This window comes from Balaenoptera physalus, assembly GCF_965194825.1.
Source record: "Balaenoptera physalus genome assembly, chromosome: 13".
Lineage (NCBI taxonomy): Eukaryota > Metazoa > Chordata > Mammalia > Artiodactyla > Balaenopteridae > Balaenoptera > Balaenoptera physalus.
Window position 1 is genome coordinate 25,158,774 of NC_138892.1, and position 23,829 is coordinate 25,182,602.

Genomic DNA, 23,829 nt, shown 5'->3' on the forward strand with positions numbered 1-23,829 from the left:
TGGCGCAGTGGTTGAGAATCCACCTGCCAATGCAGGGGACACAGGCTCGAGCTCTCGTCCGGGAAAATCCCACATGCTGCAGAGCAACTAAGCCCGTGTGCCACAACTACTGAGCCTGCGTGCCACAACTACTGAGCCTGCGTTCTAGAGCCCGTGAGCCACAACTACTGAAGCCTGTGTGCCTAGAGCCCGTGCTCTGCAACAAGAGAAGCCACCGCCATGAGAAGCCCTTGCACCACAACCAAGAGTAGCCCCCGCTCGCCACAACTAGAGAAAGCCTGCGTGCAGCAACAAAGACCCAATGCAGCCAAAAATTAATTAATTAATTAATTAAAAAAAACAACAGAAAGATCAATAGTCTGTAATAACCTATATGGGAAAAGAATCTGAAAAACAATGGATACATGTATATGTTTAATTGAATCACTGTGCTGTACACCTAAAACTAACACAACATTGTAAATCAACTATACTCCAATATAAAATAAAAATTAAAAAAAAAAAAAGAGTAATTCCCCATTCTCCTCTCCCCTCAGGACCTGGTAACCACTATTCTCCTTTGTCTATTTGTCCTCTTGTGTCTGACTTATTTCATTTAGTATAATGCCTTAAAGGTTTCCACTTCTTTTTAAAATACAGAGTATTATTATCTTACTGAACCATCCAGTTAATTGCTGTCATAATCTTGAAATGTGTGAATATTTGACCTCATCTAGTCCTATGACTTCAGCTACTATGTAATGCTGACTACACCGAAATTTGTCTCTCTAGTCAGGATTTTTTTCTGGATCTTTAGATTCATATCGAAATGCTTACTTGGCTTCTCCACATAGATGTCTAATAAGAACCTTAAATTTAATACATATGACCAAATCACAGATCTTGATTTCCTTCCCCCCCAAATCAGCTTCTACTCCAACTTCCCTCACTTAACCTAAACCACTTAAAGCTAGAAATCCAGGAATTATCCTTGATTATTTTCTCTTTTACTCTTTCTTCCCTCCTCTACCGTTGTAGTTTCCTATATATTTACTACATAAATAACTTTCAAAAACTCACTGTTAATGATAATCATTTGCATACTTGATACATGATTCCAATTGTCCTTTCACATATTGTATTTCATATATTTTTAACAGTCGCTCTATTGGAGATCTAAAATTTTTCTTTGGATAAATATTTTTAATGTAGGTTATCACTAAAAGCTGTGGTGGGGTGCGGAGAGTATGTATGAAAGTAATTTTGCAGCCATGTCTGCTGGCCTTCTGGTTCTGCCTTTGTGTAGTATATCCTAAATCTGCCTGCTTTTCTTCATCTTAGTCCAGGCCACCATTATTTGTTGCTTCGAGTACTATACCATAGTCTCCTCCTCCTGTTTCCCTTCTGTTGTTTTCCTATCATCTGTTCTCCAGCAGCAACCAGAGTGATGTTTAAAATTTTTTTTAATTTTTTAATAATTAATAGATTCAGAGGAAGTTGCAAAGGTAGTACAGAGAGGTTACTTGTAACTTCTCTCAGTACCCCCCCCCCCCCACCTTTTGGTTACACCTTCTGTGACTATAGAACATTGTCAAACGCAGGAAATTATCATTGGAATAAAACGTGAATATAGTTCTATGTCATTTTATCACATGTGTGGATTCATGTAACCACCAGTCAGGATAAAGAGCTACTCAGTTGCCACAAAGAGAACCCCTCGCACGCTACCCCTTTATAAGTCGTCCCTGCCTCCTTACCTCCCACTACCCCTGACCCCTCAGAGTGATATTTTTAAAACATGAATCAGATCATATCACCTCCTGCTTCAGAGCTACCATAACTGCTTCCAATCTCAGAGTGAAATTTAGACTTCTGTGGTGACATATAAATCTGCTTCTCTCTCTGATCTTACTTAATAACACTGTTCCCCCCACAATTATTACTATAGCTACACTTGCTTTCTTTCTGTTTCTCTGATGCAGTGGTTCTCAAAGTGTGACCCCTGGACGAGTAACATCAGCATCACCTGGGGATTTGTTAGAGATGCAAATTTTTGGATTCCATGCCTGACTTACTGAATCAGGAGGTCTGGGGGTGGGACCCAGAAATCTTGTGTTTTAACAAGTCTTTGAAGGTGATGCTGAAACATGCTGAAGTTTGAGGACCATTGCTCTAATAAGTCAAACTCTTTGCCACATGCTGACTTCTGCAGTAGCTTTTCCCTTTGTCTGGAATGTCTTCTAACCCACCACTCACCCATCTTCCTATGACTGGCTCTTTCTTGCATTTATACTTCTTTTGCAAATACCTCTACAGAGAGAACTTTTTTCAATATTCCAGTGTAAAATAACCACTCATTTATTTTCTACTACATCTCTCTATTTTAATCTTTTGCATATTACCTGTCATTATCTGATATTTTTCTTATTAGTTATCTTTTTTCCCCTTCAATAGATTTTATAGTTTCAAAGAGTAGTACCTTGTTTGTTTTGTTTACCTCTTCATGCCCAGGGCCTGGAAGAGTGCTTGTCAAATGGTAAACACACAATAAATATCCCCTGAATAATTGAATTTATTTATGATCTCTGTTTTTTGTTTTGTTTTGTTTTTTTGCAATATTCCCCAGTACTTTAAAGCTGTGTTTCCCAGGATAACTTCAGAGAGCAACTAAAACAAATGTCTCTAGGCAGAATAATTATATATTATGATTCCAGGTATGAAATATTATAACCTAGAAAGAGAAGATGTTTCTTATAGTTCTAGCCTGTATCCCTGAGTGTTTGTAACTAGTTTATATGTTTATGACAGATACCCTCTCCCCATTCATTATTAAATCATTGTTTGTTTTGCTAGGCTTAGGTTAAGATCCCCAAATCTTTGATCAGCTAGCTACTGCCAGGGAATGTACAGGCATGGGACATGGACTGATGTTCTGCATTACTAGTTATGCATTTCCCCTACCTCCAGTCTGGTGTTCTACCCGGAGTAGATGACCTAGGCCTTGTGTGATCCTTGAGGGCCCTTTTGCCCCATCCTCCATCTCTCTCCTCCTTTTAGGCAGCCATTATTAGTCGAGGCGCAAGCCCAGTGGCCTTCTTGGCTCATTTTTCATAAGCCCGTGCCGTGGTGTTTCTTGTTCTGTGGATCTGAACCACCCGGTCCTGCCAGTTGTTCTCTGTGTCTGATAAACCTTTACATGTAGAGGAATCTCCCCATCAGGAAATAATCCTTACTCCTGATTATTAGCTACAAAAGAAGAGCCAGCTGCATGTTAGAGGAGAAGATACTCAGAGAAGCCCACTTCCTTTTAAAGTTCCTGACTACTACCAGTAAAAACGTAATTCTAATACAAAGACTGATTGTGTGTCACAGAAGACTTCATGTCCTTAACAGTTATCAAAGCTCTTCTTTGGAGGTGGAAAGGCGTCATGAGATTCCCTATAAACATAAAACAGGATTTCCCCCATTTAGAATTAAATAATTTTTAAGTATTTTTGTAATGTTTCCGCATGGTTATAGGCCTATGATTTTTTAAAAAAACTCTTTATAGTAAAAAATTCCAAATTTGGGGTAATAAATTTCAGAACTTCTACTTAAGTACTTCTGTTTTATTTACTAACTTGACATACTTTTTTGAATGTCTAGCAAGTAGGGATATAAGTTACTTCAGGCCAGGACCATGTCTTTTATATTCTATAGCATGCCTAATCATAAAACCTATATGAGGCAGTCAGTAAACGTAGAATTATGGAAACAGTCTTGAGATGTATTAAAATACACAGATCAAAAATCTTTGGGCTATATTAGTAATTTTGTGATTGCTAACCAATTTCGACTATATTAAAAATCGGTAATTAAGTTACTAGATCAATTCCAAATAGTGAAGAATTTTCTGTATTTTATCATAGAAATTATTTTAATTCTAGTACTTTATATACATAGCCAAAGAAATGAGGTTAAATGTAACGATCTCTATCATAATCTTTTGTTTTGTTTTCTCTCTTGCTTTCTCAATCCTTCTCATGTGATCCTGGATGGAATGATTTTTGGATACTGTGAACCACAGAGCCTATCGTGAAGAATGGCAGACCTCCAACCTCTCACAGTATGCATTCCTTCCTCCACCAGTACACAGGGTCCTTCAAGAAGCCTCCATTGCGGAGACCACATAGCGTTATTGGAGGAAGCCTTGGCTCCTTCATGGCAATGCCCAGAAATGGAAGCAGATTAGGTAATTTGTTTTTTAAAAAATTTTCTGACTGTAGCTTATGTCCATAGCTAGGTTTTAGTTGTATGCAAGTCAGCCAGCCTTTATTATCTAGTTTTTTTTGTAAGGTAAAAATCAAGTTGAGAAAGAGAGAGCAAAAAGATGGAAGGGTCTAGAGAGGCAGTAGTGCTGACGCTACAGAGGAGTAGTATTTGAAAATCTGTCCACCAGGAAGAAAACAAAGCCCTTAAGAGTTGGATGCAGGATTTCAAGATGAATAGCAGTTTGAGATGGTGCTTAATTTAGGGTCATACTTAGTAACTCCAGATTATCACCATTTGATAGCTTAGTGTAATAATTAGTATATATGATGATTACCTGAGTTGTTATTCTTACATCACTGTGTCATTTTAAATATCTAGGAAAAATATGTAGCTGCAAGTTTCTGTTTATTTCTCTGGTCTTTTTTGATGGTTTCTTATTTATTTATCATGTTTTTTAAAAATAAATTGAAGTATAATTATTTTATAGTCTTATGGCATAATTATATTTACTGAAGTTCCTGAGGGTTTTATTATGCTGCTTGCTTTACCTGCTTACTCTAGCCATAGTAGATTATTTTCTCATGTGTTTTGTTAATTCTCGGAGGATGAGCTTATTATCTACAGGGGGGTTTTGTCTGTGGCTTACACTGGTTCATGAGAGATGATGGTTAAAATTTTCAGAAATTTTGCAAGCTTATTATTAAACATAGCCATTATTAAAAAGTGAACTAAATTAAAAACAAAGGTAATGAATACTCAAAAGTCATTATTTCCTAATTATTTTACTACACTTTACTGTTGTCTATGCTTTGGGGGTTATTTATTTCTATTATATCTGGATAGTCAAAATACTGTGTCATGGTGTGCCCATTTCCCAACTGCATGTTCAGTGATGCCATGTGGGTAGCTTGAGGTTGGCCATGAACGGAGTATTTACCCCACAGAAATTGGAAAACACTTCAAATCAGGGCTTAATTTATTGTTCTCTTGATTGTCTAGACTAGGGGTTGGCAAATTTTTTCTGTAAAGGGCCAGGCAGTAAAAATTTTTGAGGTTTTGTGGGCCATATATGGTCTGTTGCATAATCTTCTTTTTAAAATAATTCTTTAAAGATGCCAAAACCATTTTTAGCTCAGGGCCATACAAAAACAGGTCACATATGCTGATCCTTGGTCTAAACTTAAGAAAGTAATGTTGAAAATGTTAGTAATGCAGGTTAAATTTAAAAGTGTGTTGTCTGTCTGTAGCTGTTACATTGTGAATTACACAAAAATTGAGCCATTTGAGAAGTAAATATTCTTCAGTTACTCAAAAACTATTACCTGATTAAGAAAAGAAGTTGCTCATACCAGTGACAAATGAGTAAAGTCTTGACATAAGCCTCCATCATTTCACTTTTGTCTTGTTGACGGAAATGAAAATAGCAACTGGTATTCATGTCGGAACTATACTTGCTCGGTAATGACATGAGCTGTTTCTTGGTTGAGTCAGATGCTACTCAAGTATTTATTCATGGTCTGAGATTAATATGCTCCTTTGTAGTCCTCATGCAGAAGAGCAGATTTCTTTTTTAAGTCTGCCTTTTACTGAAGATGTAGCTCTTTGAGAGTCTCATGCCTTTCTAAAGGAGCTCTCATTTGTAAGTGGGACACCCAAGGCTTCATCTTTTATCTCAGTGTGGCTGCTAAATCCAAGCACATTCTTACCAAGATAAGAAGCCCATCCCAAGAAAGTGACAGAGTCAATTTTTGCCTAACAACTTTGGACTTTCAGTTCTCTCTTTGTCTTTGCTTCCTAGGTATTAAACATATATTCATGCAAACTTAGCTATACATTTTAAAGTATATTTCTATTCAACATTTCCTTGAGGAAGGAAGATTTTTAAATTTTGCTGGAAGTGGAAGGCATGGTTAAATTATCTTTAACATTTTAAAAGTGTGGCAGAAAAGAATGGTTGGCCTCAGGTGTATTTAAATACCATTGGATTAGGAATCAGTCACCCAATAAATATATTGACTTTCACTGCCATGTTAATATTTTGTTCAGATGGGATAATAAAATTTCTCCAGAAATCTCTGTGTCATTGAAGTATATTCTTAAATTACATATTGGTTTATTAAAAACCATTATTACTATTTGCAGCTGCTTATCAGTGTGAATAAGAATTTTCTCAATAATGTGTTACCAAGACAAAATACAGAAATTTATGAATTCTAAGACTGATTTGATGAGACCCTGGAGTTCAATTTTTTTGTTAATTTAAACAGTTCTTACATTTGTATAAGTAAATGTTAACTAAAAGCTCAAATTTATAATTATGAAATACTATATTTATTTTACATGTTGATATATCATATAACATTTCATTTGAAAGAAAAAGTCCAGTTGTTTAGTCCATTCTTTGATTCTTTTTAGTTAATATTTAATTCAGTAGAATATTTGTTGAGCCACCTACTAAGTATCATGAACTTTGTTCGGTTCTAGGAATAGAAAAGTGAATAAGCCAAATTCTTCCCCCAAGGATCTCATAACTTGGTATAAAATAACGTGAACCAAAAAAATGCTCTTCAGTGCAGTAGGTGTGCTAGGTGTGGGTACAGTAGTCATCTGTGTCTGAGAGTAGAAAAGACTTCACTGAGTGCTGATGACATATGTGCATAGTTTTGAAGAATGGGTTCACCGAATTGATAAAATGAAGAAAGGCAGCTCTTACAGATAAGAAAAAAAAAAAGCTTGTTAGAGCACTGCAGTGTGAAACAACATGATGCTTTTGGGAGAGTGAATAATTCTGTGGAGAGAACTGGTGGCAAGAGATGTGTTTGAGATCTAGCATTTGTTTCTGGTGGGCTGCTCTAGATGAATTAGAGGATGATTGACCGATGCAAATTTATGAGCAGATACACAAGTATACAAGTTTGTTTTTAATATTCCCAAATAGAATTAATCTCCCTCCCCTCTACTCCCATTTATCTTTTATCCCTATTTAAAAAATATCATAATCCACCTTGTATTGTAGGTGAAATATGTTTTGGCCCCCAGTAGATTTTGTGGTACTTGTTTTGTAGTTATGATACAAAGTAGATACTCAGTGAATACTTTTTGAATTGTTGTTTTTTAACACAGGGGGGTGGGAAGCTGCAGTAGTAGCTGTAAAACAGTTTTTAAAAAGAATATTCAAAGAACCAGTTCATTTGGCTATAGACCCAATAGCCCATTATTTCATGGAAAGAATACTAAACTAAATAAAAGACCAGGTTTCTATTTTAGCTCTGCCTTTAAGCTCTGTGACCTTTGAAAGTCATTTAACCTTTCAAGGTCTCAGTTTCCAGATCTGGAAAATAAAGAGAATTGACTAAGATAATCCTCAAGTGTTATTTTTGGTCTCTAATTTTAATATTCAACTCTTGGTAATAACTTGAGTGTTAGTTTTTTAAAATAACTTTTCATAATCTGAGAGCATAAAAGGATTTATACTACTGCTTTAGGACATTTGTTCTAAGTGTGCAGTTTTTATTAACTGCACACCTATGGTACCCAGAATGTAAAAGACTTCTTATGCTATGATTTTTATGTGTTGGCTGTCTACATCTTACCTGTGGTGATAATAAATTAAGTGATATAGTAGAATTTAATACATCTCTTCTAAGATAAATAATGTTTCATTTTCTGATACAGATATTGTTCATGAAAATCTAAAAATGGGATCAGATGGTGAGAGTGACCAAGCTTCTGGGACATCATCTGATGAAGTCCAGTCACCTACGGGTGTTTGTCTTAGAAATCGTATACATAGACGGATCTCAATGGAGGTACCATTTAAAAAAATACAAATATGCCTGTGTTTGTGTGTATAAATATATATGTATAAATATGCATATATATATGTGTGTGTATATATATATATGTATATATATATATATATATGTCAAACAGAATAAATGCCTATTTGAAAATGTTGATGAGGGCAGTGACACCTGTAAGAAAGTTGTTTCTTTGCATTAGCAAAAACTAGTCTGTGAATATTATTTTTTTCTAATTATCTACTATACCAAGGCAAGTATACATTAATTATACTTAAACATTCTGCAAAATACTATGTAGGGTCTCTGTAAGAGATATGTGGATTTTCAAAAGTTTCAGAAATCCAGGATGATACATTAAGAAAGTCTTCTTTGTAGAAAATATTTTAATTATATTTTTGAGATTCATTGAGATACTACAAATTTTATAAATATTTTATTTCAGATTTCAAAAGGTATACATAAAATAAGCACCAGATTTTTTTCCCTTGCTTTATATTATAAATATGGATATCACTACCTTTATGGTTTATTATACCTACTGATCTCTGTAGCACATATAAGTTATTTCTCCATGTAAAACGATGAAGAGCTCATTTCCTTTTCTTTGTCAATGTTATGTATAACCTTGAGGAGAGCAGTTGATTATGAATATTGTTATTTCCATATATATTGTAGATTAAAATAATTTTCTCCAAAAAATTGAACATGTTTTAAAATAAGAATATTGTTATTTTTTGAGTGCTGTTGAGTTAATGATGATTAGGGTATTTATCCTATTGGTTGACTGTATTTTCAGTGATCAAAGATTGCTTCTGAGTCAGTTACAGAAAACAATACCAGTTTCTAAATGGTAAAAATAGCATTTTCAACTACTGAAATCAACTTGATATCTCTTCATATCACTGTATAAATTATATCACAATAGTAATAAAAGGGCTTCGCTGGTGGCGCAGTGGTTCAGAATCTGCCTGCCAGTGCAGGGGACGCGGGTTCGAGCCCTGGTCCGGGAAGATCCACATGCCACGGAGCAACTAAGCCCGTGCGCCACAACTACTGAGCCCGCGTACCACAACTACTGAAGCCTGTGCACCTAGAGCCTGTGCTCCACAACAAGAGAAGCCACGGCAATGAGAAGCCCATGCACCGCAGCGAAGAGTAGCCCCCACTCGCCGCAACTAGAGAAAGCCTGGGCGCAGCAACAGAGCCAATGCAGCCAAAAATAAATAAATAAAATAAATAAATTTATTTAAAAAAATAGTAATAAAAATAATATTTCTTATTTTTCTTCACTTATATGTGATTTTCTTTATCATATGTTTAAAATTTTTATTTAATATTAGGATCTATATCTGGACTTTCTCATTCTTCCATTGAGCTATATATTTTTTTCCCCCAAAGTGACACATTCTTGGTTGTTTTTTTTATTGTATAATTTAGTATCTGGAAAGACTTCTTTCTTAACACCCACGCACCCCCACATATATACTTTTACTTATTTGAGAATGTTTCTGGATATTTTCTATTTATTCTTCTAGATAAATTGTAAGCATTTTGTTTCGTTCCAAGAATAATCTGACTGTGATTTGTTTAGGGTTATGTAAAACATAAAACTAATATGGGAGGATTATCATCATTTTATTTCTCTTATCATTTGAGAACATGATATAAATCTATACTTAAGCCATATATCTCAATAAATATGTATACAATTCTTATACATCTCAATTTTGTTTCATGGTTTGGTTACTATTTTGAACAGTTGGGATTTATTTTTAAAGGATTTATGTTTCTTGGTGTGATAATATAGGCAAGATCTCTTTTTATGTTTCTCCCAGTTCACATAGTACAGTGAAATAGAAATGCCTTTTACTTACTTCTTTCCATTGGCATAGCAATAATAAAATATTTCAGCTGTCTCACTGTGTTGCATGCAAAATCATACAATATCCACTTGGTTATTTAAACCAATCGCATTTTGTGGTAGACTTTGCCTATTCTTACTATGGTATAATAATGTCAAAATTATTTCCTTGTTGAATTTATCAGTGAAGGGACTCAGAAATAACTGGGTTGTAGAATACCATTTCTGTTAAACTATATTGTATACTTTTGCTTACAGTAAATAAATACATTGGCATTCAGTATATTATATATAATCAATGTGGGTATCTTTACAATTGCAATAAAACTTTATAGTTATTGATCACTAAGAAATAATATATTAGGGCTTCCCTGGTGGTGCAGTGGTTGAGAGTCCGCCTGCCAATGCAGGGGACACAGGTTCGAGCCCTGGTCTGGGAAGATCCCACATGCCGCGGAGCAGCTGGGCCCGTGAGCCACAACTACTGAGCCTGCGCGTCTGGAGCCTATGCTCCGCAACAGGAGAGGCCGCGATAGTGAGAGGCCCGCGCACCTTGATGAAGAGTGGCCCCCGCTTGCCGCAACTAGAGAAAGCCCTTGCCCAGAAACGAAGACCCAACACAGCCAAAAAAAAAAAAAAAAAAAAAAAAAAAGAAATAATACATTAGAGCCCATGAATTCAAAAGTAAAATGCCCTTGTCTTTTCTGTTTGTGGTTACCTACAAATATCTTTTTTTCCTGCTTTTTTAAAGGATTTAAATAAGCGGTTATCACTGCCTGCGGATATCAGAATACCTGATGGATATCTTGAAAAGTTGCAGATAAACAGTCCACCATTTGATCAACCAATGAGCCGAAGGTCTCGGAGAGCTTCCTTAGTAAGTTTTTAAGTCTACTATACCTGCACCATCAGATCTGGTTGTTTGATTTTCTGGGTACAAACATTTTATATTAATTTTTATATTTAATTGTTGAATAGCTAAAGTATATTATGTTGCTTTCTGGATTTTGTCATTTTCCTTTCTTAAGAGTTTAAAGATATTATATTGGAATAGAATTTAAGGTATATTTTATTTTTTGGTAAATTTTACTGATACATGCTAGATGAACTGAATATGTACTAGATATGTAAGTATTTATTACTGTATACTAGATATACAGAAAAGTACATAAACCATAATTGATAGCTCCATGAATTTTTGTAAAGTTAACATACCTGTGTAACAAGTACCCAGATAAATGAAATTCCAAAAATCCCAGAAAACCTGTCCTGCCACTACTTTGTTCACTTTCTACCCTCACTTCTTCAACTTTAGCCATTATCCCTGCCTTCTAATACCAAAGATTAGTTTTACCTATATGTTTCCCACTGTTTTGATTATATTATGTTTATAGTGTTTTAATATCAGGAAAGACTTCTTTATTCTCATTTACATACACATTCTTATTTATTTTAAAAATGCATTTGATATTCTTTTTCTGATTATTCTTAAACTTTTGAACTTTATATAATTATGAATATACAAATTAAAATACATTTTATTCAAATATATAAAAATGTATTTATACAAGTTTATATATATAGTATACAATAAATATCCTATTATGTATGTATTATGTGTGTACGCAGTGTGTATTCTTTTGTGATTGACTTCTTTTGTTCAGTGTTGTGCTTGTTTTTCATTTAGGTTATTGCATGTGGTTATGTAATTCATTTGTTCTTTTTGTTGCGTGGTATTCCATTGTGTGAGTATGCTATATTTTATCCACTCTTCTGTTGATGGACGTTTACATTTGAGTTATTTTTAGTTTTGGCTATGATCAAATATTGCTTCTATCACTATTCCTGTTCATGTGTTTCGGTTAACATATGTAAGCATTTCTGTTGGGTGCATATCTAGGAGTGGAATTGTCGGATCAGATTATATGCATATGTTCACCTCTTCTAGGTATTGTCAAAATAGTTTCCGAAGTGATTATACCATTTTACACTCCTATCACCAGTATATGAGAGTTCTAGTTGCTCTCCATGCAGTTTTTTTTTTTTATAAATTTATTTATTTATTCATTTTTAGCTACGTCGGGTCTTTGTTGCTGTGCACAGGCTTTCCCTAGTTGCGGCGAGTGGAGGCTACTCTTTGTTGCAGTGCACAGGCTTCTCATTGTGTTGGCTTCTCTTGTTGCAGAGCACGGGCTCTAGGCACGCGGGCCTCAGTAGTTGTGGCTCGAGGGCTCTAGGGCACAGGCTCGGTGCACAGGCTTAGGCATGTGAGATCTTCCCGGACCAGGGATTGAACCCGTGTCCCCTGCATTGGCAGGCGGATTCTTAACCACTGCGCCGCCAGGGAAGCCCCTCTCCATTCGATTTTCTGATATTGTCTCTTCTTTTTTAAAAAAAATTGTTTTTAACTTTTCTGGTGAGTGTATAGTGCTATCTCGTGGTTTTATTTTTCATTTTCCTGATGCCTTAAGTTGAACACCTTTCCAATATTTATTGGCCATTTAGATATCCTCTTCTTTGAATTAGGTGTTCAAGTCTATTATCTCTTTACTCTTGGACTTTCTGCCTTTTTCTTACTGGTTTGTTAGGAATTCTTCATACATTTTGTATAAAGGACCTTTGTCAGTTACATGTCTTGCAAATATCTTCTCCCAACCTGTAGCAGTTGACCCAGCACTGCTTATTGAAAGGATAGCTTTCCCCATTGCAGTGTCACCTTTGACAAAAATTGAGATGATTGTGTATGTGAGGATCTGTTTTGGATGACTTTAGTTCTATGGTAGAAGTATATATAAAGTGCTATGAGACAATTAAAGAGACAGCAAGTAAAATGTCTTTGCACATCACAGGCTTACAGAGGTGATAGTGCTTAAGCTGGCTCTAGAAGGATGGGTAGTTATTTGACATTCACCATTATACAACAAGGTTAAAGTGTAATACCAACTTGACTTTGGTATAGGTTTATGATCATCATAGTTTTGCATCACTGCTCAAGACATTTTTATTCAAATAACTTTGTCATTTAATTACCAGCTTGCAAGTATTCTTTGGTTATCAATTTTTATTAAAGATCGGTACTTAAGATAAGTTTTGGAGTTAGTAAATATTTCAGATTGGGACTAAAGGTATGGTTTAATCACCAAAGCTATCATCTAAGACCTGTCTTTTTCAGTGTACATGAAATTAAGGAAAACAGTGCCCTCTAATGAATGTTAAGTGACTGGAGTTTTTATTGTGTTGAGTGTTCCTATCTACCTCCCTTGCTTTTTGATCTGAAATGGCTTATAGATTTCAGATTAATCATGCCAGCTCTGTTTTGGTTTCTATTGATTCATCCTTCATTATTTATCTACCTTTACTAAAGCCATGGTTTCTTTGAAGTATATTAGAAAATTATTCTTCAATACCCTAGGTTTATATGTGAAGGGGAAGGATTAGGGAATGCATGGAAAGGAGATGGGAAAAGAAAAATATTCTTCACATTTGTTAGAGCTCATGTTTCCATGGACGATATACTCTTTATCTAAAAAAAAACATTTTTCAAGACAAAATATAAAATTTTGTCTTTCTAAAAGGATAAAACTTTGTTGTTTTTTTTTTCAATAGCAGTGTATTATAAGTAGGGTAGTAAAAATAACATAAATCCTTTGTTTGAGTGGGAAATAAGAAACAAGTCAGAGAGTTCATTTCTGGTAGAGAAAGACATACAATAGGGCTGATTGGTTCTTCTATGAATTTATGATCATCAGCTTCAGTTGGATTCTCAGTATCGCTTGGCTACCCTATTGTATTGTATTTCTCTGGTTAATTCTTCCCCTCTCTAAGCAGATGATCTCTCCCACTGCATGACAAAGAGAGAAGCCACTAACCAGAAACCCTCTCATTTTCTGAATTACACTAATTCTCCTCTTTCCTTTCTTTAATAGTGAGGAATTGTCCTTCTTCCTATCCCATCTCCTCAGGATGCTTAGAATATTTGTTATTCCTATACACTCATGTATAGTCAGTCTCCCTCTCTTGCTGAATCCTTTCTGTTGACTTTTTATTTAAATAAGTTTTTTTATTTTAGAGTAGTTATAGATTTACAGAAAAATTTAAAAATCATATAGAGAGTTCCCATGTACCGCATACTCAGTTACCCCTGTTATTAACATTTTACATTACTTTAGTACATTTTTCACAACTAAGGAAACCAATATTGGTACATTACTATTAACTAAACTCCATACTTTGTTCAAATTTCCCTAGTTTTCCACTAATATCTTTTTTTCCCCAGGATCCCATCCAGAACACCACATTACATTTAGTCATTCTATCTCATGTTAAAGATATTGGTTATTAGATTGGTGAAGTGTTATTTAATATTCATTTATAGTTGATAAGAAATGGAATATTCTAACTCTTAACATACTGAGTTAAACATTAAACTAGTGGGAAAGCCCATAGGCAGATAGTGATTTGTTAGGGCATTGTTGCACTTACAATGATGACATGCCCCGTGGAAGTTTTGTAAGAGTGTTAAGTGCAGCTTTAGTAGACTAAGGCTATATATGAAAGTTTGTCTCATTTTATTGAAGTTTAAGTTATACACATTTTAAGAATCTGCCTCTTCCTAAACAATGAGTTTTGGATTCCTCATTCATGACTTTACCAATATATATCATATGTAGTCCTTGTTTCTAGGAACAGGTGAGAAAATAGGGTATCAAGTCCTGATGTCTCTCAGAAATAATAAATATATTATGTGGTGTGGAAGTGAGGTTCAAAGTCCACCGACAACTTAATTTACCTTTGGCATATTATGGACAGGGTTAAGGTACTATCATGATGATGACAGCACACTTTTGTAAGACAAATGATCAAGTAGAATAGAGATTCTCAGTCTCTTTTCTGCCCCCCACATATCTAAGAACACATTTCTGTCAGTAACAGTAACTCGGTAAATCTCACAAGGAGGGAAATGGATGTTTGAAAAATCTCCCTTTGCCCCCAGTGTTTCTTATATACACATTCACTTTTAGAATGGCATCTATAGAACTTTTGCACGTATTTCAGTTGTTTTGAAGCTCAATTAGAACTGCATTGCCAGCATGTTAATACATCTTTATAACTTTGATAGAGTGATTATATTGCCAGAGCCAAAGTAATCAAGAAATACCCCATAATACTCGATGCTACTTACAAGTTACCCTGAATTATAGGAATCTGGCTATTATAAATTATATTTTTGTTTAATTTTCATGTGCTTATGGTACAAGAGCTGATTGAACAGGAATTTGCTTGGTTTTCCAAAAAGCCAAGTATTCCCTTAGAGCAATGAAGTATGAGAAAAAAATTATCTTTGTTTGAAAAGCAGAATTAAGGAAATGTTTATGTTGTATTAAAATACAAAGCTTACTGTTCCATTCCTTTAGCTGTTATTTCTGTTTTTATGAGACTTTAAAAATATTCTAAAGTAATCTAGGATGGAACTCAGTCTAGATTGTGAACTTTTGAAAGCAGGAATCATATCTGTCTTCTTCACTATATCCCCAGTACCTAGCATTGTGCTTGGTAAATATTGAATAAGTGAGCTTTGTCCTCTGTCCTCTGAATAATTTCCGTAGGAGAGCGTGTCAACAAGCTAGTCATTATATCTATTGTTAATCTTGTCATGTTCAGCAGATAAAAATGCAAGCAAAATTTTCTAGAAATTCCATATAAAGATTCAGTAAGTAATATTTGGATGTAATTATTAAATCCTAAAGGTTGGGAATCATTAAAATGTTGTGAGGTGGGTACACTTTACTCTGAATTGGGTTGTGGCAGATAATTCCAGTATTTACCTTCTTTTTAAAAAGCAGACTTTCAGCATATTTTAATGATCTCACTAAGTTTCATTCTTTGAAGAGTGACTCTTTGTAATGTTAATTTTTGATGCATCTCTTACAGTATACTTTATATGATACAGTAAATCTCTACAACATTTTTATCTTTATAGTCTTGAATTTATAGTTCATTTATACACTCTTTAAAGCAAACCTCAGCATTTTTTTCATAGTCACCATTGGACCAAAGTGTACTTGATCTTTTAAGGGCATGCTAGTATTTATTCACTTAAGGTAAAAGAATGAATAAGAAAATATCCCAACTCCTGATAAGAAAAAGTTCCCAGGAATTCCCTGGTGGTCCAGTGGTTAGAACTCTGCACTTTCACTGCTGAGGGCACAGGTTCAATTCCTGGTCAGGGAACTGAGATCCCACAAGCCACGCAACGTAGCCCCAAAAAAAAAAAAGTTCCTAGCTTGTAGTTATATTTTTCTATGTGCTTCTTACTGTTACATATGATGACATTTTTATTATATTTTTGGGGGGGACATTTATTATTTTGTTCATACTAGTTTCCATTTATTCTTTAAATATAGTTCTTTTTCCTTCATAAAGAAATGTGATATGAGACTTAAAATTCATGGCAGAATAGTTTCATGTTTGTGAATTTAATCACCTGAATTCTAGAGATAGGTATAAGAAAATAAACACATTCTATCATAGTTTGTGTGACCTTGGTAATTAGCCTTTTTTTAAGTGTTAAGACAATATGTAAATAGACTATAAAAACATGCAAAGTCAAAAGGCTATTCAGAATCAGGTTCTCATGTACCAGATGGTGGGCTGTTTGCCACATTTTCCATATTAAAATAAAAAACTCCATTTATATTTAGCAAGTGTTGTCTAGGGTAGTTTTACCTTATTATTCTGTATAATTATTGATAATAGAAAGCAAGGACTTAATATCTGTGAGTCATATATAAGATAGTACATGGGTGGATGGTGCATGATGGTTCCAAAATCTCACTTTTTTAATTAAATTTTTTTTGAAAATACCATATATAGAAAAAAGTCTTTAAGAGTGCAGAAAGAAGCAATTTTTCATTCATTCAATAATACCACCTGTGACCACAGTTTTTATTAGTTTACCAAAATTGAATTAAGTACTGTTAGATACGCAGTTTTCCTCATGGCTTTTATTTTATTTTATTTTTAATGTATTTATTTTATTTATTTATTTTTGGCTGTGTTGGGTCTTCGTTGCTGCACACGGGCTTTCTCTAGTTGCGGTGAGCTGGGGGCTACTCTTTGTTGCGGTATGTGTGCTTTTTATTGCGGTGGCTTCTCGTTGTGGAGCACAGGCTCTAGGCATGCGGGCTTCAGAAGTTGTGGCACGAGGGCTCAGTAGAGCACAGCCTCAGTAGTTGTGGCGCACGGGCTTAGTTGCTCTGCAGCATGTGGGATCTTCCCGGACCAGGGCTCGAACCTGTGTCCCCTGCATTGGCAGGTGGATTCTTAACCACTGCACCACCAGGGAAGTCCCTGCATGGCTTTTAAATTGTTACATATCCTTGTAACAAAAGGATAGAAACAGTTCCTTTGAGAGGCCTCTGCTACTTCTGGCCATTCAGTTTGGGGCAGTTTATCCTTTTGTTCCAAGTGGTGAGAGATGTTAAGTCAAATTGTCAAGTATCATTTTTATTTTATTCAACACCTCCAGAAAAAATTGTGTATTTGAACCTCCAGAATTTGACTAAAACATAGTATTTAATGATCCAGCCTTATTTATACACCTTTGAGAGCTGAGGTTATATATAAAAGAACATTATTCCTTTCACTGGTTATTTATTTAAGGGCATTAGTATCACTCTAAAGTGAGAAGTGAATTTTTAGATTATTATTGCCTTTTGCACTATCTACAAAGGGTTACTAGAAAGCAGTTTAAGAAAATTCTTATTCTTCTCCTCTGTTTAACTTTTCCGCCCCCTATTTCTGCTCTCTCAATCCCTAAATTTTTATCACTTGGTTTTTTCTTTTTTTCCTAAATCTTTTGTGTTAGAGTTTTTTGTTCTGTTTGTTTTTAGTTTTTAAATGCTGGGTTTCCATTACATATTTGAGTATTCCATCTATCTCATTTATTGACTCCATAGAAAGTAGGCAAACAATCTCAAGGTTTAAAAGCAATGGTTTTAAGAACTCACTTTTAAACCCCTTTTTTGGGGATGGAGGGGACTGATTTAGATTTATATTGCTTCTTCTGTGTTAGCCATTTCCTGATTCAGAATAGAGTGTGACTTGCAGTTGTCTTTTTTATTATATTTTGGTGGGAAAACCTGAAATAAATAGTATTTTGTTTTTTGCAGGCCTTCCTAGGGAACACAAAGATTGGTGAAGGAAAATATGTAGGAAAATTATTTATTTTGCAGTTTTGTTAAAAAGAAAATCATGTAGTTACCTTTTATAAAATTCTTTAGTATCTTAAAATGCCTGTGGTATCTTAAAATCTCAGGGTCTTAAAATAGGACAAAATTTTTTCATAGCAGAATATTTTCTAATTAATTTTTATTGGAGTCTAGTTGCTTTACAATGTTGTGTTAGTTTCTACTGCACAGCAGAGTGAATCAGCCATACATATACGTATATTCCCCTCCCTTTTGGACTTCCCTCCCATTTAGGACACCACAGTGCATTAAGTAGAGCTCCCTGTGCTATACAGTATGGTCCCCTCAGTTGTCTATTTTATACATAGTATCAGTAGTGTATATGTATCAATCCCAATCTCTCATTTCTTCCCACCCCACCCCTTTTCCCCTTGGTATCCATACATTTGTTCTCTACGTCTCTGTCTCTATTTCTGCTTTGCAAATAAGGTAATCTATACCATTTTTCTATATTCCACATATATGCATTAATATATGATATTGGTTTTTCTCTTTCTTTTTTATTTTATTTTTATACAACAGGTTCTTATTAGTTGTCTGTTTTATACATATTAGTGTATATATGTCAATCCCAATTTCCCAATTCATCCCCCACCCCCGGCCCCCTTTCCCCGCTTGGTGTCCATACGGTGTTCTCTACATCTGTGTCTCTATTTCCGCCTTGCAAACTGGTTCATGTGTACCATTTTTCTAGATTCCACATATATGCGTTAATATACAATATTTTTCTCTTTCTGACTTATTTCACTCTGTATGACACTCTCTAGGTCCATCCACATCTCTACAAATGACCCAGTTTCGTTCCTTTTTATGGCTGAGTAATATTCCATTGTGTATATGTAGCGCATCTTCTTTACCCATTCCTCTGTTGATGGACATTTTGGTTGCTTCCATGTCCTGGCTATTGTAAATAATGCTGCTGTGAACATTGTGGTACGTGTATCATTTTGAATTATGGTTTTCTCTGGGTATATGCCCAGTGGTGGGATTGCTGGATTATATGAATTCTATTTTTAGTTTTTTAAGGAACCTCCATACTGTTTTCCATAGTGGCTGTATCAATTTACATTCCCACCAACAGTGCAAAAGGGTTCCCTTTTCTCCACACCTTCTCCAGCATTTATTGTTTGTACATTTTTTGCTGATGCCCATTCTGACCAGTGTTAGGTGATAGATACCTCATTGTGGTTTTGATAATAGCAGAATGTTTTTTGTTTGTTTTTATTTATTTTTGGCTGTGTTAGGTCTTCGTTGCTGTATGCAGGCTTTCTCTAGTTGCGGCGAGTGGGGGCTACTCTTCGTTGCGGTGCGTGGGCTTCTCACTGTGGTAGCTTCTCTTGTTGCGGAGCATGGGCTCTAGGTGCACGGGCTTCAGTAGTTGCAGCATGCGGGCTCAGTAGTTGTGGCTTGTGGGCTCTAGAGCACAGGCTCAGTAGTTGTGGCACACAGGCTTAGTTGCTCTGCAGCATGTGGGATCTTCTCTGACCAGGGATCGAACCCGTGTCTCCTGCATTGGCAGGTGGATTCTTAACCACTGCGCCACTAAGTAAGTCCCCATAGCAGAATGTTAATCGATCTATGTAAAAGATGGGTTGACAATTTTAATTGTGAACTTTGATATTTTTGAACCTTTGAATGTTCCAGTTTTAAAACTTTATTTTAAAATTTGACAGATGTTCAACAATTTAATTATAATCAGATTTTTCTATTCCAAGAGACTCTTCAGAGCAGGAGAGTTTCAGAAATTGAGGCAGTGATGAATTGAAATTTTAAGAATACTAAATTTATAATTGTTCGCTTTCAGTCAGAAATTGGGTTTGGAAAAATGGAAACCTACATCAAATTGGAAAAGCTTGGAGAGGTAAGTTAATACTTATTTCAAACATGTAAGGTGCATTTTTTTCTTGTTCATCATCTAAAAGATTATATCTTGTTCTGAAAAGGCAACAGAATGTTAGAAGGAAAAACCCTTTAATTCTTGAAATCATCCCATCAGTGTGAGAAGAAATGCATTTTTTAAATAGCCTTATAACCTGCTATTGAAGCATAAAATATTGTGCTTTCTTGGTAACAAAATAGACATTTAATTTGTTAGTTAGCTTCCTGGTATTCTTTGTCTGTGCTGTCATGTAGGAAATTGCATGTGTTCAAACTTGTGAAAAATCAAAATACTATCATTAAGGTTAAAGACACATCTCATTAAAGGTTAAGGAAATTCTTGACCCATAAGACCTTGGTTTTCTTGAAGTTGCTACTAGTACTGACTAATTTTGAAACGGTCTACCTCCCAGAGTGAGAAAGTGAGAAGAAAATAATAGAATTAGTTACTAGGGAGGCCTTAAGGGAGTTTGAGGACTATCCTGGCAATGATAGAAGAAATCTATAGAATATATTTGTTTTTTAAAGGAGAGCTCTTGCATACAAAGATTCTGAAAAGTCTGAAAACGGGTAAAATTTCACAAAATGTTAGTTAAATTTTCAGTTTTCACTTACTATGCTTAATTAATTTCCTCAATCTCCACATACCATTGCAGTTAAAGTACCTTTGATTCTAAATCTATTGATTCAGTTATTAATCTAATACAAAGTACGAAAAGTAAATTAAATATTCTCCCTATGTTTTCATACCTTTGAAGCACTCTGTAGGGTTGTAAGAGTAGGGAAGCTGTGCGTATGGAACTGAAAGTCTTCTTAGCTATAGGAAAACTAAGATTAATCATGGTGGGGTTTTCCTTGCAAGATGGAATTTCACACATGCTTAGAAATTAGAAATTTAGTTAAGGCTTTTTATTGTATAGATGATATAGATAGACTCATGATATTTTTGATGTGTCTTTCAAAAATATATTTTGTAGGGTACATATGCAACAGTATATAAAGGAAGAAGTAAATTGACAGAGAATTTGGTGGCATTGAAAGAGATCCGGTTGGAACATGAAGAAGGTGCACCCTGCACAGCAATAAGAGAAGGTATAATTTGCACTTTTGTGAGCAGAATGTATTAATGAAATTTATATAGAATATTTTAAAACCAAAGCTATATAATGAGTTCATTTTTTGTAAGTACAAGGAGCTCAGATATAGAAATAGTACATGACTGGAAAATATATGCCACTACAGCTTATGGCATCTCATTGAGGAGAAAGAATACAATAAAACAAGGCCCTGGGGGGGAAAGCAATAACTAAAGCTGAAATATTTAATAAAAGGAATTAGTTAGATATATTATTGTACAGCTTATAATGAAGTACTATGAAGTCATTAAAGATTGTTGTCACAGACAAATATTTGACATTGGGAAATGTTATATATTGATGCATGGGGGAAAGCTAACTATAAATAGTATATACAGGATGTAAATATATGTATATAATGGTATGATTTTTTTAAAAAGATTATCCAGAAAATAGTTTGAGGCAACTGACAAGCAATTTGGAGGAAAAAGGGTACCTTGGACTTTATGTCTAAATTAATCCTAGAAGTCTCAATAAGTTAACATTTGAGAAAAAAAGATGTCATGGAGAGTATTAATGTAATATTGAGGATAATTTAAGTATTAAAAATATCAAACCCAGAACCATAAAAGAAAAGAAAAAAATTGATTCTATTAAAATATCTACTACAAATCCCTTTGGTGGATTATTGTTTTAAATTTAAGAGACTCCTAAACTCAATCATTCATATGTTAAACTTAGGATTTTTTTTAAAAAGACTGGCTACTACAGATTAAGTAATTGGCTTTCTTTTCTGTTTTGCAGTTTCACTATTAAAGGATCTAAAACATGCAAATATAGTAACGTTACATGACATTGTTCACACAGATAAATCTTTGACTCTGGTCTTTGAGTATCTGGTAAGCATTTACTAAATGATAAAACATAGCAAATTGGATTTTTTAACAGCCCCGGGAACATTATTGTTATTAGTATTTAATTAAATTATGTGTGGTGCATTCAGTATCTTTCCTCAAAAAACAACTTACTTTTCTGAAAAAGAATATGTATATATATGTATTTATAACTGAATCACTTTGCTTTACACCAGACACTAACACAACATTGTAAATCAACTATACTTCAATTAAAAAAAAAATTTTTTTTTAAACTAAACGCTATTAAGTAAATCAGTCATGCCTTCTCAAAACTATGTATCACATAGTAAAGTGCTGTATTTTTTCAGGATAAAGATCTAAAACAGTACATGGATGACTGTGGAAACATCATGAGTATGCACAATGTTAAGGTATGCTTTAGTGTGTCATTTTAAATTTTATTTAAAGTACAGACAAACACTTAAGCATAGATGAACTACATTACGTATGAAATATGCTTCAGAATTTTCTGTTAGGCATTTTAAATAGGTTATTGTCCTGAACATATTTACTCAGAACTTCTGTTTACTACACTGTAGTATTTCTTAGAATCAGACCTTTTTATAGAACTACTTCATTTTAAAAGTTTTAAAAAGTACTTTTGAGGAGTTTGAGGTTTTTGAGCCTGAGCTACCCATTCTCCCTGCTTGGCTCTGCAATAAACCTTTCTCTGCTCCAAAAAAACAAAAACAAAAACAAAAACTTTTGACAATTTCCTTTCACATTATAACATTGATTCTCTTAGATATATATAGAATACATTTACAGGTATATTCTGCTTAAAAAGAAAACAACATGCCTATTTTATCAAAATCCAAATGTTTAAGATCAATGAAAATGATTAGTGCATTCTGCAAAGGGCCTCCTTTACATGGCAAACTCCCCTAAAGTATTTAGAATGGTATTTAATTATAAAACGACTTTTCAAGGTACTAATCTAATGAGTAAGGCCAGGAACCTGCATAGGTATTATGAATACTAGACTGGAAATACCATTCTGTACTGTCAGGAGGGAAAGTAACATATGTTTTCTTATCTGAAAAATATCTAAAGATGCAAGTAATGCTAGAAAAGTTTAGTATAATAGTGCCAGATGAAACCCAAGAGTAAAAGTAAAATCAAATAAAAACCTTTGATACAGTTGTGTTCTTACAGTAGGTTTCTTTGACCTGATATACTCCAAATTTAGCAAAGATTTATTTATCCAAACTTAGTCAACAGTTTGTGAGAAACTGTTCTGGAAATAGGCTGTCCCAGCTGTATTTTTGAGACAATTCCAACTCTGTAGATAGTAACTTTAAACTTATATACTTTTAAAAACAGTTAAGTTTGGTATAAAGGAGAGCCAGTTTCTTTTAGTAAAAGACAGTTCAAAACATATGGATAACACATTGGGAAGAATTTTAGAATAGGACTTTAAGTCTCTTTCCATATATTTTCTATGAGAATTGTTTTCATCATATTTCACATTTTGTTTTGCAAGGTGTTCTGAATCTCATTTGTGTTTATTTTTATTTGTGGCTTTTATATTTTCCTGCTTTCATATTAGCAGTAATTTGGAAAGAAAATTGTCCTTAATCATCATAATTTGACAAAGATTTGAGAAGTTTATATGTCTTAAGCCAGGTTTACATTCCTGGCTTAAGTTGTAGAGTACTTTATTCTCTGTTTAACTAGCCTCTTATATTTTTTCAAACATAAAAAGTAATGGGACTATTTGGAAGTAGTAATTAAAGAGTTTTCAAAACACATGAATATGTAGAGTGTAGAAACTCTGCTAATTAGAATTTCTTCAGGCCCATTGTTCACCTGCTG

At 34.3% G+C, this 23,829-nt stretch overlaps 1 protein-coding gene across 4 annotated transcripts in view; it reads left to right on the top strand.

The window, feature by feature from the left end:
- Positions 1-23,829, top strand: part of CDK17 (cyclin dependent kinase 17) — a 97,504-nt gene that overhangs the window by 57,673 nt on the left and 16,002 nt on the right. For all 4 annotated transcript variants that reach the window (XM_082419418.1, XM_082419417.1, XM_082419416.1 and 1 more), the window contains 7 exons: positions 4,046-4,210; positions 7,906-8,039; positions 10,646-10,771; positions 19,948-20,004; positions 20,999-21,113; positions 21,902-21,996; positions 22,323-22,385. In XM_082419418.1, the coding sequence (XP_082275544.1) occupies positions 4,046-4,210; positions 7,906-8,039; positions 10,646-10,771; positions 19,948-20,004; positions 20,999-21,113; positions 21,902-21,996; positions 22,323-22,385 (755 nt within the window). The remainder of the gene's footprint in view (positions 1-4,045; positions 4,211-7,905; positions 8,040-10,645; positions 10,772-19,947; positions 20,005-20,998; positions 21,114-21,901; positions 21,997-22,322; positions 22,386-23,829) is intronic.